The sequence below is a fragment of the Canis lupus genome, chromosome 16 (assembly GCF_048164855.1).
Source record: "Canis lupus baileyi chromosome 16, mCanLup2.hap1, whole genome shotgun sequence".
Lineage (NCBI taxonomy): Eukaryota > Metazoa > Chordata > Mammalia > Carnivora > Canidae > Canis > Canis lupus.
Window position 1 is genome coordinate 37,310,938 of NC_132853.1, and position 19,097 is coordinate 37,330,034.

Here is a 19,097-nt window from a genome sequence, read left to right on the forward strand (position 1 = left end):
ACAAGGGAAATCACTCTGTACCAGCAGCGAGCGTGGCTTGTACTATTACTTTCATCAACCCAATGTGGGCTGCCCTGAAAAAACAGGACCTTAATTCTCATGCGTTGTTTTTCCAGCCCCGAATTTTCGTTTAATGAGTCTGTCTCTTAGGATCAGGATTAATCTGTTCTGACCTTTTCCCGAGAGCAGAATCCAAAGAAACTAGAATCAGGTCAAGAATAACCTAAGTTCTGGGGGAGCCTGAGTGGCTCTGTCAGTTGTGCATCCAACTCTTGATTTCGGCTGAGGTCATTCTTGGGGTCCTGGGATCAAGCCCCAAGTTGGGTTCCATACTCGGTGGGGAGTCTTCTTGGGATTCTCTCTGTCCCTCGCCCTACACACACACTCTCGCTCACTTGCTCTCTCTCAGATAAGTTAATTAAAAAAAAAGAAAAGAAGAACCACCTAACTCCTCAGTCTCTCTAAAACTACCATCTCAGCAAAGCAGCCAACAGATCAGTCCTCACTAGGGAAAACGAATGTTTTTACAACAGCTGCTAAATGCAGACTATGGGAACAAGATGTGTCTTCCTAGGGAAGATGGAGCACTGGTGGGTTAATCCAGAGCAGCCAGTCTTTATCATACTACTTACATCTAAACCCTTTTGGCTTAAAATGTACATCAGTTTGCAGCATTTCTGCCCAAGTGAGATTCGGCCACATCCTATTTGCCTGAGCCCTGGATTAAGGCAAAATGAGAAGGCAAGTGCTTTCAGCAGGATCCACAGCTGGGGAGTATGGAGTAAGGGGAAGTAATCCAGGGAGGGGAGGGAAGCAGAGAATGAAAAGAGCACCCTCACTGGGCACATGACCGATTGATTTCCCTGAATATGTAAAAACAGTACTTCAAATAAGCTGTTTCATCACACTCCCCTAGATCTGTCTCCAGATAATCCTGAATAGCTGCTAAGCAGTAGTTGCCACCGGGGAGCCAGAGGATAAATGCAATTTTCATTTCCCCTTGGGATCAAATCCAGCTGAGCAAATGGCCCAGATATAAAGGATTGGCTTGAAGGACCAGGCAGAGACCATCTGCAGTGCCAGCCACGTTGCTGGGGACTGGGTGAGAATTAGAACACCCCAAAGTCCTGGAGGCCATAGTGTAGTTACCTCAGGCTTGTGCTTGTTTCCTTACCCATCTACTGTTCCCATTTAAAAACATTGGAAAAGGGGCAGCCTGGGTGGCTCAGCGGTTTAGCATTTGCCTTTGGCCCAGGGTATGATCCTGGAGACCCGAGATCGAGTCCCACGTCAGCCTCCCTGCATGGTGCCTGCTTCTCCCTCTGCCTGTGTCCCTGCCTCTGTCTCTTATGAATGAATAAATAAATATAAATAAATAAATAAATACCATAAATAAATAAAAACATTGGAAAAAGAAGATCATTATAATGAATAAGCTAGAACTAACTGCAGTGGTCAAGGAAAAGCACTCTTTATTTTTTTTCCCCATGGTTTATTTCACAACAGGGGTTATAGGAACAACTTTTCTGTTCCGAGCTAGACTCGACCCAATGGAATTGTTCTGATGTGTGCTTAGCAAAATTCTCAGCGGTGAGGTTAACTAGCCAGAGCCCAGAGCAACAGTACACTTTAATTACTGCTCTGAAATCCCGGGGCAAGGGACCAGGTAGGTGGGAGGGGCTAGATATGAGAACAAGGGCATCTGGTTCCAGAACGGCTGGGGTTTTTCCATTCCTTGTTTTTTGGAAATGGAGCATTTTGCTACTTTCCTGGCAGTCCTGAAGCTTCCCAGAGTATTTATGTGCAGACTCATTTTTTTCCCATTGGGTATTTGGTCTCCTTGTTTTGTCTTTTTCTTCCCCGTGAATGGCATCAGGATCTGGGCAGTTAGAGGGTGGGCTGACTGCCATCCTCAGGGCCCCTGCCAAGCTCTGCCATGTTTAGTCTGCCTGTTTCCCCCTCCCACCTCACGTCTGCCAATGCCAGGACTTCATTGACCAGTGCTTTTTGCCTTCCTCAGCTCCCTCTGATAGCATCTTCATTCCAGCACTGTTCCTTAGGACCACTTAAGCAAGGTAGCCTGAACTGACTGGAGAGGATAGAACCTAGCCCACTAAGAAGGCTCTGTGTTTCCGTGATGCCCATCCCTCTGCCCTCAGACCTTGGCAGGAGAATGAGCCAGTGAGGTGAACTCCAGATGGAAAAGATGGGGCAGAAGTAGGGAGGAGCCATCTGAAAAAGCTAGCAAGGGGCACACTCCTTAGACTGGAGAGGGTGTCTAGAAGGGAGGGCTTCCGCTTGGCCAGTGTGAGGGGGACTAGGAGCCACTGCCTCTCCTCCTTGTGCTCTGTCTGGTGTTGCTTTGGGCCAGACATTGATTAGGAAGTTAGGGTGCTTGATCGGCTCTCCATCAGCAGCCAAGCAGGGCAGGTATGTGGATCAATACGGCAGGAATCCAGAGTCCAGGCAGGATCCAGAGTCCAAACAGCAAGGTCATTAAGGCATTTCAGGCCCCTCCTGAGCCATTTAAGTTTTCCCCTGACTTATCTTTGAACTTGAAGTAAGCAGCTTCTCAAGCTGCCCATGGTGATTTTGATGGCCCTCTTCAGTCTCTAATGTTGCCAGTACCTCAATGGGTTCATTTCTTCTCAAGAAGTGGTCAGAAAAGGGGGTCTCCTTATGAGAAAACGTGGGCTGGGCCTGCTGACTTCTTTCATCCTTAACATTTGCTTTACAAGTGGGTATCCAGACACAGCTTGTGTTGAGTCCTCTAACTGGATGGGAGGATTAGTTAGAAGCAGAGGGTCTGGCCTTTGCTCACTGGAGCAGGAACCAGAGTGGGAAGTAAAGAGAGGGTGAGACTTTGTGTGGGGGTCCAAGCCACTCCTGTCTTGTACAGTCTGTTTTCGGAATGAGTCGACTTCTGGCCTCGTTGGAAAGGGGAAGTGGCCACGTGTCTCCGCCTGAGCTCTTTGGGAACGTGTAGGACTTGGAAGGGACCTTGGCTCCTGAAAACCAGCCACTTGACATTTGACCTCACCTGATGGATTTGTTACTCGCAGTCCCAAGGATAGACAGTTGGAGGGGAGAGTTGCTCATGTAGAGCTGTAGAAGCCACTTGTCCTTGGTCTTCAGTTAAGAGGGAGGGTTCCTGAGCTTCAGCTTCTTGGAGACTCAGTTCTGGGGCTGAGCCAGTCCTCGGCCCATGTCCTGAAGTTCCTTGGAGCTCTCTGGCACCTTCCGGAGTAAAAGTGGTGGGTACCTTGCTCACCTCAGGGCGGGGGCTTTTGCTCTCTGGAAGTAAGCCGCCTGCAGGTCTGTGAACTAAAAGGCATGGTGGGTTCTCAGGGGCCGTGGGGAAAAATATTTCTGTCCGAGTTGCTGGTAAAGCCAAAAGGCCAAATTCCTCAGAGGGGGCTCCAGGTCCCTCCCAATCACAAATGTCTGCCATGGTGCCCCTTATCTTATTTCCTTCTGGATCTGTGACTTCCCATTGACACAGCTCTGCCATCCTGCTCACCATACCGCTTGCTCCATGGGGACTGCCTTTGGGTGGGCAAGCATTCGGAGCATCTGGCTGGGGGACAGGTGCCCCTGAACTTGCATCTTCCCAGGGGCAGACTGTCTCCTGCTCTCTGCTGACTTCTGCTGCTTTGAGGAAGTGTTCTTCATTCCCTTCAGGTGCTATCTTTTGAAGGATTTCTCCCTGTCCTGGGGATTTACTGTCCACCTCTTGCTCAAGTCTCCCTTTCTCTGTGGCTTCTTCATTCACCTCCCAAGGGCAGATTTCCACTGCTTTAGCAGGAGCCTCTTCTGCTTCCCACGGACACATTTCTGCCACCTTGGCCCCCACACTGCCTGCCACCTCAGAACTGCCTTTGCTTCTGTCAGCAGCTCGTGGGGCTGGCTGTGGAGACGGAGCCCCACAATCTTGCCTCTCCCAGGGACACACTGCCTCCTTTCTCCCATCAGCCCTCTCTGGCTTTTCTTGAGCTGCCACAGCTTTGGGCTCTGGTCTTCCTGGGGCTTTCTCTTTCTCCTCTGGAGGTTTTCCTTTTCTGTCTTGGCTTGCCATTACTTCGTCAGGGACTCCTTCAGTTACCTCCCAGGGGCAGATCTCCGCTTTGGCGCTGCTGTCAGGTGTGGGAGCATCCCACGGGCACACCTCAGCCAGTCCCTGAGAGCCAGCTTTAGGTAGGTTACGGCACTGACTGTCTGGGGGGGAGAAAGCACTGGCTGGGGCCCCACTTTCCCATGGACAGATCGATTGTAGCTCGTGGCTTGCTTCCCTCTCATTTTCAGTAGTGAATTCTCCTGCCGTTGAAGATGAGGCTTTGTCTGGGGTTTTGTGTTGTGGGAGGGAACCCATCTTTGGGTCTTGTGTCAGGTCCCCTTTCTCTGCTGCCTTATTCCTTACCTCCAAGGAACATCCCTCTGCCACTTTGCTACTCATGCTGAGAGACGAGTCTGAGACCTCAGCACCCTGAGCAGGGGGTTCCCTCAAGTCCTCCCAAGGACAAATAGCTTCCTGCTCTTGACTCTGTTTTGTCTCCTGATTTGATATATCTTCTCCGGAGGAGGTGAGTCTCTCCTTTTCTAGAGTTTTCTCCCCCTGCCTTGCTGAGTCACCTCCGCTCTCTTGTTCCAATCCCATCCCAGGAGCTCCTTCATTCACCTCCCAGGGACAGATCTTGGCTTTCTCACTGGTAGGTGCTTCCTCCGCTTCCCAGGGACACACCTCAGCTGCCCTGCAGCCCACCCGGTCTAGCTCCTGGAATCCAGCTTTTGGTCTGTCAGTGCCCAGAGTGTCAGAATGCCAAGAGGAGCTGCCTGGATCCAAGCTTTCCCAGGGACAGGCCACCTCTCGCTCCCAGGCTGGCCTCTCTGGCATCTTCAAAGCAGTAACAGCTGTCTCACTGGGTCCGGGACCCGCAGAAGCCTTTCCTGTGTCATTTGGAAATTTCCTAGTGGCCTCAACTCCCAAAGCCCTTTCCTGCCTTGCTTCAGCACTCACCTCCCAGGGACAGACCTCAGCCTTCTCGGCAGGCACAGTGTCCTCCGCATCCCATGGACAGACCTCGGCAGTTTTACTTCCCACCTTGCCTGATGTATGAAAACTGGCTTTGGGTCCATCTGTGTCTTGAGAGCCCAGCTGTGGGGAGAAGCTGCCAGGGTCCACGTTCTCCCAAGGACAGACTGCTTCCTGCTTTGGGATCTGTTCCTTGGGCTTCTCCCAAGGTGTGCCATCTCTCATCCCTGATGTTCCAGGTGCTTTCTCCACATCCTTTTGAGATCCTCCTGCTTTTGTTGTCTGGCCCGTTGTCCAGTCCTCTCTTATTCTTTCATTTACCTCCCAGGGACAGAGTTCTGCCCTGGCAGGTGTTACTTCCTTTAGCTCTGGCCTGGAATCTCCCTGGGGACCTACCTGCATTGCTCTTCCTCCATTGCTAAAGAGTTGGCCACCAACTTTGGCTGAGGAATTATCTAGACGTGGGCTGGAGGGCCCAAGGGCTCTACTCTCTGGGGGACACACTGACTCCTGCTGTTGATGACTTTTCTCCACTGCCTTCCCAGTTTGTTCTCCCATCTCTCCAAAGAGCCCTTTTCTGGAGGCCTTCCCCTTTTCCTGGAGAAATTCTCCACTTGTCCCCTGACTTAGCATTTCCTTTCCTGCTACCTCATCACCCAGCTCCCAGGGACAGATCTCTGCTTTCCTGATAGGAGCATCTCCTGACTCCCATGGACACACCTCCGAGATGCTACTGCCCAAGCTCCCGGAGCACCCTGCAGTTCCCAGGACTGGGGTAGAGACTGCTGAGGGACCCCGGAAATCTGTCCTCTCCCATGGACAAAAAGACTCCAAGTCTCCACTCAGTTTCTGTTCTTTCCAGAAAGTAGCTTTCTTGGAGGTTTCCTGCTTTTCCTGGGGAAGCTTCTTCACTCCCTCCTGGAATGGTTTCCCATTCTTTCCCTCACATGCTTCCCAGGGGCAGAGCTCTGCAATGTCAGGTGGATGAACTTCGGGGCTAATGGCTTCCTGCTGATGCTTCTCCATCCCTCTAGCTTCTGTTCTGCCCACTGCCTCAGACTTGCCCTTGGCTCTATCAGAGTCCTGAGAGGCTGACCGAGGGGACTGACTCCCAGGATCGGTACCCTCCCAGGGACATATGGCCTCCTGCCCTCTGACCAGCCTCTCTGGCTTTTTCCGAGCAACAACCACATTTTGGGGCTCTGGCTTTCCTGAGGCTTTCCCTCTCTCTTGAGTGTCATCTAGATCTTGTCGTAATGCCCCCTTCTCAGGGGCTCCCTCGCTCACCTCCCAGGGGCAGATCTGGGCCTTGTTGCTACTGTCAGGCTGCCACACTTCTGACTCTGTGACTTCCCAGGGGCGTACCTCTGTTACCCTGCGGTCAGCATTGCCTAGGGACTGAAAGCCAGCTCTGAGCAGTTCCCGCCCCGCCACAGCGGCTTCTTTTGCTCGCTCAGTGCTTTTGTCCCCAACCGTGCCCTGCCTGGCTTGTGTCAGTGTAGCAGACCTGGCTTTACCCACTCTCTCTACTTTCCCCTCCCCTGGACCCTGGGATGGCCTCCTACCTCTGTCAGCTTGTTCCCTGCTGCCCTCCTGGTGACAGACTTGAAGCATTCTGCTGGTGTGAGCGTTCTGTTGGTTCTGGAGGGACTCCTCATCCTCGCAGGGTGCAAGGGCAGCCTGCTTACTCACCGCCTTGGGCCGGCCTAGCCTGGGAGACCTGGGGCACGCCCCCACACCCTCTCCTGAAGCTCTTCCCTTCTCGGTCTCGGGACTCTCTTCCCTGCTCTCCTTCTCTTTGTGAGTGCTCCGAGAACGGGTCAGCGCTTTGATAGCCAAGCCTAGGCTGTGCATGGAGCCCTGCTGAACAGGGGTCTTGAGGCTGTGGGATTTAGAGAAGACCTTGGGCTTGTCCTCGTCCCCCTCATCAACTCCCCCTTGGACACGTCCATCCTCTATGTCCACCCCATTCTCTCCAGTGCCCCTTCTTTCGACTGCAACAGAGAGGGCTCTCCAGAGCTTGGCCCGAGCTGGGGCAGGGGACAGGCTGCTTCGCTCTGGGCCTGAGGGAACTTCCTGAGCCACATTTCCTTTCTTGACTGGCAGTTCTGCATTCTCCCAGGGGCAGATGAAGGTGAGTAAGCTGGGGCTTTGGGGGGGTACCGGGACTGGTGCCAGGGCAGGGACGGGGACCGAGGTCAGGACTGGGACCGGGACCGGGGTCGTGGCTGGGGCTGGAGCTGGTATCAGAGCTGGAGCCAAGGTGGAGGTGGGAGATAGCATCCTTGGCTCTCCCGGGCAGGTTCCAGACAGGGCCATGATGGGTGTGGAGACCTGGTGCCGGACAGGTGGGTGAGGCAGCCTTCTGGCAGCCTCCTCCTGAAGCCTCCCGGTGGTGTGGGAGCTGTCCACACTGCGGCTCTTGGCTGGGGAGGGTGGGGCTGACAGGGGGGCCCTTTGAGCTCGCTCCAGCCTCCTGGCCGACGGCCTCCTCCCGGGGCTCGCCGAGGCTGCCTCGGCCTTCTTTCTCTCCTCTCGCTCCTTGGCCTGCCGATAGGTCTCCTCCAGGTAGGCCTGGCTGGCCACGAGCAGGGCCTTTTCCCGGGAGCCTGCCACCACGCTCAGGGACTTCTGCAGCGGCGCGGGCCGGGCCCTGGGGAGCCTCTCGCCCACCGTCAGGTTGTGGGCACTGGCTGACCTGAAGCCCAGGGCGGGGGGCCCCTCCCCTGACTCCCGACTCTCCCTGCTTTCCCTTGAGGCCTTCTTGGCCAGCTTCCTCCGCAGCAGCGAGTCGAGGAGCGGCGGGTCCTGATCCCGGTGGTGGCCGCGGCGGTCGTGGTCGTAGGTGCTGCGGGACTTGCGCAGGGGCGGGGGCCCTTCGGACTCCTGGAGGCCGGAGCTGAGGAGCCGGCGGCGCGAGGAGCCGGGCAGGCTGCTGCGGCTGGGGGAGCCCGAATCCCGGGAGTGCTGGCGGGCCAGGGCCTCTGGGAACTCGGCCAGGTACCTCATGAAGGAGCGGCCCAGGCCCTGGCGCGAGCTGCCCCGCTTTTTAGGCAGGTGCGGGTTGTTCGCGGCCATTTCCTTGGTCTTGTGGACTTCCAGCTGGGCGTAGAGCTTCTTTAGCTCGTCCTGGGGGGCGGGGGGGGGCGTGAGGAGAGCAGATCCCACTGTCATGGACAGCGAACCTCCGGCTTCTGGCTGCCCTGCCTCTGCCCCCAGCCATTATCTGCACCATTTTCTCCGGAGCATCTCTTCCTCACCAAGTTGATTCCCTCCCTGCTTTGAAAATTCTCAGAACCCACCCCGTCCACCCTGAGTCACGTCCACTCAGCTCTGTGGGTGCAGGTGCACTCTTTCCCCTGGGGCGCTGGGTCTGATGAGGGGCCAGGAAGCCTGGGTTCGAGGCTCCTGGCCCAGCATGTGCCCGAAGGCTATTTTCTAGAGCGCTGGGAGCCTCTGCTTCTATGAAGTAACAAGAGCCCGCTGCCTGCTGTTAGCTTCCTTAGGAGGATCCCGTGAGATTGATGGTGTGAAAAGTGCCATATTCAGGTGCAAGTGAGGGAATGGGACATTGAGAGTCTCATACTTTGGATCTCTCCCCAGAGCCAGCATCGGGAGAGAGACTGGGTGCTGCTCCACAAAGTGGAGGTTCCAGGGTGGCTCTGCCCTGCTCGGCTGGGGCCTCAGTGTAAGCCTGTTCCCAGGGGGGCAGAGTCCAGACAGTGAGGAGGACACAGGGTTGGGGCAGGGAAGGACAGGCAGAGGCGGTCGGGACAAGGAGGGGAATTAGGAGAGGAAAACAAGTCAGGTATACAGGTGGCCCCCGTGGAGATGAAGGGAACGGACAAAGTGGCTTCCCGAGGTTTTTCCCACACCTTAGATCTTATGAAACAACAGGCTTAGACCACCAGGTTTCCTTATTTTCTACCCACTGAGCTTGTCATTTGGGTGCTGTGATGTGACACCCTAAGCAGAAAAAGAAGAGCAAAGATGCTCTCCTGATGTAAGACTCTAAGACTGCCAGGTCCAGGGAATGGGTATCCCGCTGTGGAAATCTCTGGTAGTCCCATAGCTGGCCCAAGTGTGCTGGGCCCTGTAGGGCTTCTTAGTCTGCCCCTCACAATGCCCCTGCTGAGTGGGAGTGAGCTCTTACTTGTCAAGTGGCCTGGACCTCAGGGATTTGGTTCTAGGCCTCTGGGTGGTGTATGACCTCCTCTGAACAGGGTCAGGGGAAGCAGCCTAAGCCAATAATGGAGAATGGAGGGAGGGCAGGTCTTAGAGGGAAAGCTAGGGGCCAGAGAGGGGACCTGCAGTGGTACACAGCCCAGGTGGCAGGACAGGAGTGATTTTGCAACCGAAGGAGGCACAGAGGGCAGCACATACCCGAATGTCTCCAGGGTCCAGGCTGCGCTCACTCCAGGCTGAGGCAATGCTGCTGTCCAGGTAGGAGCCTGAGCGCTGCAGGTCCAGCTCATCCTCGTACACCTCATCCACCATCTCCTCTCGGGGAGGAGCCCCCGGCCTCTGGAACTGACCAAGGTGGGTGTGACAGGGGGCAGGGGTGGGGGTAAGAGTCAACTTGGCTCCCTCTTTACTCTGCTTCCCACCTGCCCCATGGAATCCATCTTTGTGCATCTTCACCTCCCTCTCTAATTCGCAATCCCAATGGCATGAAGAGTTTTGCTCCTTGTTATTCTCCCTGATTTTCTTTAGCTCAGAGACTGGGGAGGGGGGTGTCCTACACAGCTGACAATTCCTAGCTGTGTCCTTCAGCTCCCGGACCTCTCTCTCTGTAACTGCTTCCAAGTTGGTTTTTCAGAGTCCATCAAACTAAACCGTTGGTTGGGTAACAAGGACCCCTCCAGCCCTAGCTCTGATTTCCAGCCCTGAGATGGGAGGCAGAGATACAGTAGCTTCCTCCCAACCCCCACCCCAAGCGGGCTCCTCCTCCAGCCCCGTGTGGCTCAGCCCACTCACCCCAGGGTGTCATCCTCACTCTGGCCTGGAGAGGGCGCTGCAGTTGCAGCAGCTCCACGGTTCCCCTTACAAAGAGGTTGGGGTTTGGCTCACAACCAGGATGGGAAAGACCTCACCTTAGGAATGAAGATCAGAGCCAGTGTGGTGGTGACCGTGCTGTGGGTGTGGAAGAAGAAGAGGAGCAGGGTCCAGTCTGGGTGCAGGGAAGGAACCAGCACAAACCTGAGGGTGAGGGAGGGGAATGTTAGCTGTGGGTGGGAGTGACCTCTTCCCCACCCCACCCCCACCTGTCTTACTCGCTCATCCCCCAACCCCAGCCCTGATCTCCATAGAGGTTCTGGGTGGGTTGTAAAGGGCACTTTTCCTTCTTCAGGCCCTCTCTAGGATGTAGATCCTACCTCAAGGCTCATGTTAACACCCACCTCCAAGAAGCCCTCCCAGACTACTCTGGTTACCTAGAGCACAGACTCATGCTCCCCAACTCTCTTATGGACTGCCCTGTGGGTTGCTTCTGCCTCCACCACAAGACCAAGTCCTTGTGAACATTCATAGCAGGTCTACTGCTGGATCAGCTGATGTGTAAGGGGAGGGAAAAGGCTCCATCCAGGGAGGATGGAGCACGTGTGGGAAGAAGCATGGTGGAAATGCGGGAGATGTGGCTTAAGAATAGGAGAATTGGGAGTGGGTTTCCTCTTTTGGGGTGTTGGGTGAAATGTGGGGTACAGGAAGGGTATCTGTGAGAAGAAAGAGCTACTAGTGGGGGGGCTTTCCTTGGCTTGCTGAGGCGTAGCTGTGCTGCAAGGATGGCTGTGAGATGGGGTTCCCTGGCCTGGGAGAGGCAAGGGTGATGTGAGGTGGGTAGGTGTCGCAGGCAGGAGGGCCTGTCCTCACCTGGCTGTGTGGAAGGCAGCAGAGAGCAGCAGCTCATTGTGCAGGGCGATGCCCATATAGCGCGGCTCGTGGAAGGCTGAGGGTACAGCTCGGGTGGCATAGCAGAGAAAGCTGCCCCAGCACAGGAGCAGCATCTCGGCTGCAGGAAGGTAGGGGGCAGAGAGTCAGGCACCACCCCAGCAGCCATGGGGCCCCTTTCTGTGTTGGGTGTGCTGGGGAGAGCCTGGGCCAGGGATCCAGGGACAAGGCAGGAGGACCAGGTCAGGAGGACCCCTAGAGGTACAGAGCAGAGAGGGCCAGAGTGAGGGGGACTCAGCAGAAGCAGCTCACCCACAACCATGATGTAGTCCCAGCGGTCGTGATGGCAGAGGTAGAAGTGGCGGCCCGTGGGAGTGTGGCCTCGGGCTACCAGGGGCGTGTAGATGCCTCGTTCCAGGGCCCCCACCGTCCACACCACCAGGAAGCCCAGCACTAGCATCAGGAGCAGCCCCAGCCGCTGCAGCAGACGCCCATCGCTCAGGTGGGGGCCCCGCTGGGCCGATCGAGACAGGAACAGCTGGAGCACTCTACAAGGGTGTGGATGGTGGATAGAGGCATAGGGGGAGGACCAAGGAGAGGGGGCCAGGTCTCTGGCCTCTGCCCATGGCTTCCTTCCCCTCCACACATGCCTGTTCTCTTGTCCTTCCCATGGTTTGCTGCCTCCCTGCCCCCCAAAATGTTACATGCTGGGGAGGGCTATGGTGATAGGGGCAGGCCTGGGGCACGGGGTGGTGGTGCACAGAGGAGTAGAGCTGGTAAGGGTCTGGCTGTGAAGAACACTCCATCCCAAATGAGCTGGGGCTGCCTGGAGTGAGCAGCACGAGAGCAAGCTCCGCCTCAGACCCTACCTATAAAGCTTGAGTATAATGGTGCCGTAGACAGCGGCAAAACCCAGCAACCGGACCCAGCGGAGAGCGATGCAGCGGAATACACTGGGCTTGAAGTACAGGATGAAGACCTGGTTGGGGAGGATGGGGACAAAAGTCACTGCTCTCCCATGCACTTCCTCTATGCACTAGGCCTAAGCTAAGAGCACCACTGATCTTCCTAATAGCCTTGCCATTGTGGCACTATCACCTCCATTCTGTAGAGGAGCAGCTGAAGTATCAGAGAGGTTGGGTAATTTGTCCTCTAAGTCATACAGTAGGCCGTAGAGCTCTTTTTAGCCTGAACTCTTTGGCTCCGGAGCTCACTAGGCTAGCCTGCCATTTGTAGATATGAGCACAGGGATTTTGAGGTCTCCAAATCTCCCAAGAAGGCAGAAAAGAGGAAGGATTCTGGGGTTTGGAGGGTACCAGGTGGGGATCAGGTAGGTTCAAATTCTGGCCACAAACTCACAGGGAAGTAGAGCAGCAGGGATCCAAAAAGGATGGCTTCCAGCAGGACAACTCCAGAGGCTCGGATCCTCTGTGAACCCAGGAAAGAGAGAGGCATGTGAGCAGGGCAGCCAGAGGACAGAGCCTGGACGATGGGGGAGAATCTCGGCCTTTTTTTTTTTTTTAAGATTTTATTTATTTATTCATGAGAGACACACACACACAGAGAGAGAGAGAGAGAGAGAGAGAGATGCAGAGACACAGGCAGAGGGAGAAGCAGGCTCCATGCAGGGAGCCCGACATGGGACTAGATCCCGGGTATCCAGGATCACATCTTGGGCTGCAGGTGGCGCTAAACCGCTGCGCCACCGGGGCTGCCCTCAGCCTCTTTTAAAGGTCATTCAGTAGCCCTGGGCTAAGGCCTCACCCTGTAATATCAGCCATGCCCCCCACTCCCACCCCAGGCCTTTGGCTGCACTGGCACTAAGTCTGGCCAAGACCTAGGTAGCACATAGTTCCTTCCCCCAGCCCATGCCTCTCCCAGTCCCAGCCTGGGCCTTGATGCAGACCTGGGCTCCAATCACAAGTTGCTGGAGCTAGAGGGAATCTCACGCATTCCTCCAAACTTTGGGTCAGACTGCTTATTTGTCTAGGTAACCCCTTCTCTGCCTGGTAACCATTCAGTTGACCTTCAATTCTGGCTCAAATGTCATGCTCTCCAGAAAGGCTTTCCCAGGCCATCCCAGGCAGGACAACTAATGGGGTCCTCTCTCTGAGCTGCCACAACAACAAGCACACACTTCTATCCTCGCCTCTGTTTTGCTGTGTTGTCATTCTCTATATGCCTGCTTCCTCTGTTACACTGGGAGCTCCATGTGGGTCTGGATCACCTCTCTCCAGTGCCTACACAGTGTTGTGAATCAGGTCCAATACCTACATTTTGCAGGTGAAGAAGCAAATGAAAGGCAGTGGGGTCACTTGCCCAATGTCACATGGTGGGTTAGATTAAGAATGAAGACCAGAACCCATTTCTTCTGAGTTCTAGTCTTAGGGAGTCTCTGGTCTCGAGTTGATGCTAAGGACCCAAGATAGGGAGGATGTGCTGGAGAGAGATGTGGGGCCTTCCTTGCCTTGCTCCGGCGGCAACGGTAGGAGACCAGCATGCTCAGGAAGACGGCCAGCATACAGCAGGCCTGGCAGGCTAGCAGTGCTGCCCGCAGCGCCAGGGCTTCCTCCACCAGGCACGGCGTGGCATCTATGCAGCTGGTGCAGCCCTCGGCACATCGCTGGCACTGCAGCAGCCTCCCAGAGCTGCCTTGAGAGGACGCGAATTGTCCAGTCGGCTGGGCAGCACTCTCTTCTAACCCTATAAAGAACAAGATGGGTGCAAGGAGAGGGGCATGGCCGGGGCACCCCAGCCTTCTCTCCCCCTGGTCACCAGAGCCCTCTCCCTGCCCTGCTTGTGGTCTGTCACCTCTGTGGTAGGGCTGGCACAGGGGAAGAATGAGGAAGTGGATGTTCCCAGGGGATGACCTGGTAACAGGAAGTGGTGATGCTAGGCTAGAGCTCATTGTAAGTTCAACTTGGATCAGATTGGCATGTTGTGGGCTCATCTTTAGAAGGCACCCTGGACTGGATCCTACCTGTGTCTCCTGCTTCTCCCAACCTTCTGCCCTTGCCCCACAAGACTCTCAGTCTTTTTTCCCCAGATGCCCCCTTCACCCAGCCCAGTCTGGCCCTCACCACAGTTAACATACCCCCAGAGTGGCTTGCCCCATAGAAGCCGGGTCGGCAGCGGCAAAGGTAGTGGCCAAGGACAAAGCCCCGACTCTCCAAGGGGACACACTGTGGGGATGACAAACATGATAGGTATTTATATGGGACTTTCCATATATAGTCCAATCACACCTATATGCCTACATCATGCTTCAAAGGTTCCCATCAGCCTCCCTCTTTGGCTCACAGGTGGGTTTAAAAGGCCCCCACGGAGGAGCAGCTTCCCCTACCAGGGGCCATCTGGCTTTGGCACAGGACTGCTTTCCTCAGCCCTAATGCCATGCTAATGCCAGGCTGGTGGGATGCCAAGGCCAGCTCTTTATTCCACCTCCATCCATTGATGTTTGCCCAGCAGGGGATGGAGCAGACCTCTGAGCCAGGCAGGGAAAATGAGCACATGGATGAGGTCAGATCTGCTGTAGGCAGTGGCTTGAGACAGAGCAGTGGGGCAGAGGAAGGGGTCTGCCTTGCGAGATTCCATATCCAGCACCTGACTTCACCTAGAAAAGTTATAGGGTGGGTACTTCTGAAACTGTGGCTCAGCTTCCCTTCTTGCCTGGAGCACTAGAATGCGCTATGTTCCTGCCACAGTCTGCACAATCAGACCAACGCATATTGAGACATAATGTGGCTGGGTTTAATAATGCACTGCATAATGGGAGCCCTTCTCCATCCCTGGACTTACAGTTCCGAAGGCAAGTGTCCCAAAGAGCGACAGATGCCCGAACCTGCCCCACCTCCCAGTAGGCTGCAGGGTTTGCTTTGGCTTCGGTTCAGCTCAGGAACAACACACAGTCAAGTGCAACTGTGGAGAGGATTAGTTCACTGGCCTCCCGGTTTCTCAGTCCTGGACTTGCAGGATTACCAGCCATTGCCTCCCATCATCCAGATTCTCCTACATCCATGGCTTTGATTCTGTTGGCATCTGGCTTGGGTTCCATCACCTTTACCAGTCCCAGAGCTCTTCAAGTTCCTTCTTTGGTTAGATTCCTCCCACACCTCAACCAACAATTGCACTTAGGAACCCAGAGCTCGGTCAACATGGACAATGTGGTCCAGGAGAAGGGAAAGGGATGATTAATAGGGGCTCAGGAAGCAGTCCTGGGGATGGATCCTAGAGTACCCAGTACCAAAAGGGAGAGCAGGCAGGGAGGCATACTGAGATTTCAAGGAATGAGGGTGGCTGTCTTCAGGAGCAGATGGGGGGTAGGCTGTAAGTGTCCTCACTTTTTCTTTTTTTTGTATGTAGACTCTACACCCAACATGGGGCTTGAACTCCAGCCCCCAAAGATCAAGAGTCACATGCTCTACGGGCTGAGCTAGCCAGGTGCCCCCTTATTTTTCCTTTTCGATGCTCATATTTTTAATTATTCATTCAACTTTAGTGCCTATTATGTCTCAAGCAGGAGGATTTGGGAATTTCTCAGAAATGACCGTCAACATATCATTTCTGAATTTACTTTTTTGTATTTTTAGTTTTTATTTATTCTTTTAAAGATTTTATTTATTCATGAGAAACACAGAGAGAAAGGCAGAGACATAGGCAGAGGGAGAAGCAGGCTCCCCACAGGGAGCCTGATGCGGCACTTGATCCCAGGACCCCAGGATCACGACCTAAGCCAAAGGCAGATGAAGGCAGACACTCAACCACTGAGCCACCCAGGTGTCCCTAGTTTTTATTTTTTATTGAGGTATTTTTTGACAGTAAGTGTCCTCATTTTTAGAAAGCCTGGTTTCTCAGGGCACCTGGGTGGCTCAATGGGTTAAGCATCTGACTTCAGCTCAGGTCATGATCTCAGGGTCCTGGGATGGGCTCCCTGCTCAGTGGGGAGTCTGTCCCTCTGCCCATGCCCCTCACCTCATGCTCACTATTTCAAATAAATAAATCAATAAATAAAATCTTAAAAAAATAAAAATAAAATAAATAAAATGCCTGGTATCTCATTTCTGCTCTCTCATCACTAGGGATGCCCCTGAAGCCTAAGGCTTTCGTTAGTTTCTCCTGGGAGCTGGGTGATAGCAGTGATGGGGAAAGAGAAAGGGAGGCAGGACCCCAGTGCCCCACCCCACCATCCTTCTTATCCTCACCTGGGTGCTGTTGAGATCACACATGTGTGTGTTAGAGTACCAGCCTGGCCCGCTGGCACACTGATTGATGTCCACACTCTGAAGATCCACGTCCATCTGCACCTGCCCCCTAGGGCAGTGAATTGGCAGTTAGGAGTACAGTGAAGGATGCCAAGGTGGATATGTGTCTCTGGGCCCCAGACTAGGGAGCAATGCAAGCTTCACAAGCTTTAGCCTAGTGATTACAGTGTGTCAGGACAGAGGGCACACCTGCTTTCCATTTCTCCAGTGCTTTTCATCCTGTTTCTGTGGGCAAATCTTCTTCCCTGGAGGTTGTTCCCCCAAATCCCTCAGCTTTTCAACATCCTAGCATTTCCTGGTTTCTATCAATGGGTAAAGGGAGGGAGCATGTCAAGACATGTGGGGAGCTGGGGCTCTGATGATCTGTCCAAAGGAGATTTCCACACTTCTCCACTGCATGTATAGACACACACACACACAGAGCTCAGCTATTAACCACCCCCTCACTCTGGCCAAACCAGATCAGAATTGATCACAGCAAAGGAACTATGGAATGGAGCTGCCTGGCCTAAGTGCTCCCAACCCCTGCTCTGGGCTGAGTGGGTAGAGCTGGATAGGAGCCAGGCTGCTGGCTGGCAGGAGGGAGAGCCTGCTGAGAGCAATGAATAGGGACACATAGCTGGAAAAACAATGTGGATTGTTGCACGCCTTGCAATTCTGTGCCCATTTGCTTCCTCTTTCCCACCAGGGCTCCCAATCACCTCTTTATTCTGGTTGCAGGAGGAACTCAGTTATTTGAAGGGTACCAGGCAGGACAGGCAGGACTGGAACCTACTTCATGTAAGAATATAGCCATTGGGAGTGACCCTGGGGACCTGGCCAACTCCTAAACAGAAAGGGCAATGGTTCCAAGCTTCCTCCTGAAGAACTTTTCTTCCCTTGGAGAAACCTCCTTTTGTAGCTCTAGATTGCTAGAGAGCAGCAGGTTTGACTCCTGGAGTGCCCACCTGGCTCCCCCAAGACAGCTCACACATGGCCTATCACTGTCATCCACACCATACCCTCTCCTGCCTTCTATAATCTGGGGGCCAAGACCTATGCCCAGCTGTACACACGCCTATGTGTATACCTATGGATAAGTGGATTGATTCATAACACTATGTACACTCACACCTGTATGTGTTAACAGACAGTTACGGATTCCCAGAGTCAACTGCAAATATACACAGCTGAATGCAAATAGACACATCTGTGCCCCCCAGATACATATGCGTGTGCCAAATGGCCCACTCACAGCTGGCTGGACTTGAGGCCCCCACCCTCACATACCCACAAATGCGTCAAATACTGCACAAACCTACTTACCTGACCTCTGGGCTGAGGTCTGGCTTGAGTCCATAGAAGGTGGCAGAAAGTGTGATAAGCCAGCCAGGACGGAGCCGACCCTCCTGGCATTCCAGAAAGGGAGGAGATAGCTTCACATGCTGCATGTCCCCCACATAGCCATCCCCCTGTGGCCACTTGGGGCTGCCGAGGCTCCCTAGGTCATTGGTCAGCACTCGCTTCTGTAGGGAAGAGGTGTCCGGGGCCCGGGTAGGGCTCTCCTTCTGTACTCTGCTCCCAGACAAGTCTTGAAGGATGGTCTCCTCCCCCATCCGGGTGGCCTGCAGGGCCAGCTGCAGGTGGCTGGCCCCTGGTGGAGGGTCAAAGGTCAGAAAAGCCCGGTATGCCCTTGGGTCCCCCTCGGCCACACTGCGGACCAGTGCCTGGTACCACTCCACATCCTCCTCCACACTGGACTCACGGATGTCGTTGGCTTGTAGCAGCATGTTGAGGAAATTAGCAGCCTGGACGAGGGTGCCTGCTGCCCTCCATAGGACTGGGGGGAGCCCTGGTCTGGCTCCTGCGCCATGGGCTTCGTAGCGCTCACTGCAATTAGCCCCCAACAGCTGTTGGGCATCACCAGAGTAGAGAAAAGCCAGGGCTGCCTCAGCCCTCTCTGGGGGCACCCACATGGGCACAGACCCCAGTCTGACTTGGGAGGACAGAGGTGGCAGAGAGCGGGAGGGCCGCGGACCCCCCAGAGCCCAGCTGCAGAGGAAACAGCAGCCCAGCAGCCCCCACACAGGGTGGGGTGAGACCACTACCCTGGTGCCCATCCTCAAGGCAGTTCTCGGGTACCTTGTGGTCCAGGCTGCCTGGGGAATCTGGTGGCTCAGGAGAGCCCAGGCAGAGGCTGGCTGGCTCCACGCCTCCTATCCTGGCTTTCTCTCTTCCTCTCTCCCCCTCTCTCTCACACTGCGCTGTCTTGCCTGTTTTTCCTGCTCTCTAACGTCATCAGCTGGCTTCTAGATGTAGGCATGAGGGCTTTGCCCCTCCTCTGTCAGTGTGACCCCCCATTGCAAACCCTCTTAATCCTGGCACCACCCCTCTTCCCTCCTCCTCTCATCCAGCATCGAGGCTCCCTCCCCCCACTCCCCATCACACATCGGGCTCCACGGAGAGAGAAATGGGAGGGGAGAGAGAGACCAGTCGTTCTCTCCCTCCCTCTGCCCTTTGCTCCATTAGGAGAGATGGGCAAATCCAGGATGGGGCACCATAGCAACCGCAGATGAGCTGTGCCCCTCTCTCCACCCCTCTGCTCCACTCAGCCTCCTGGCAGCGATTGCGACGGGCATGATCTAGGGCCAAGCTTCAGCTCCTGGCAATCTGCTCTGACTGCCTGTACCCCCCTGACACAGTGCTGCTGAACCGGAATTTGAGATTGGGGTGGCAAGGGTGGAGAAGAGAGCCTGATATAACCACAGTGGATCTTGGACAAACTGCGGCAGTTTATAAAGTGTTTTTCCTGTGTGTTATCTCAAGGAATCTTCCCCACTAGCACATATATAAGGTCAATATTCTTATCCCCATTTCACAGATGCAGACATTGAGCTCAGAGACTCACCTGAGATCACATAGTTGCTCACGTTGAGACTCAA

At 54.6% G+C, this 19,097-nt stretch overlaps 1 protein-coding gene across 1 annotated transcript; it reads right to left on the reverse strand.

Moving 5' to 3' along the window:
- Window positions 1-1,455: 1,455 nt before the first annotated feature.
- Window positions 1,456-18,543, reverse strand: GPR179 (G protein-coupled receptor 179). Its single transcript, XM_072780301.1, has 11 exons — window positions 17,482-18,543; window positions 16,117-16,225; window positions 14,010-14,097; window positions 13,383-13,618; window positions 12,275-12,343; window positions 11,785-11,894; window positions 11,228-11,463; window positions 10,898-11,036; window positions 10,123-10,228; window positions 9,413-9,559; window positions 1,456-8,158 (listed from the first exon to the last, which is right to left on the reverse strand). The coding sequence occupies exons 1-11, from the start codon at window positions 18,273-18,275 to the stop codon at window positions 3,053-3,055; spliced, it is 7,140 nt and encodes a 2,379-aa protein (XP_072636402.1). The 5' UTR covers window positions 18,276-18,543; the 3' UTR covers window positions 1,456-3,052.
- Between the last annotated feature and the right edge of the window lie 554 nt (window positions 18,544-19,097).

Bases quoted from the DNA above. Each gene is read 5' to 3' on its own strand.
- GPR179 (XM_072780301.1), bottom strand. From the start codon at position 18,275: ATGGGCACCAGGGTAGTGGTCTCACCCCACCCTGTGTGGGGGCTGCTG. The intron at 13,619-14,009 runs GTATGTTAACTG...TGTTCTTTATAG, and splicing joins TGGGGCAAGCCACTCTGGGG to GGTTAGAAGAGAGTGCTGCC. The intron at 10,229-10,897 runs GTGAGGACAGGC...CCTCACCCTCAG, and splicing joins GCTGCCTTCCACACAGCCAG to GTTTGTGCTGGTTCCTTCCC.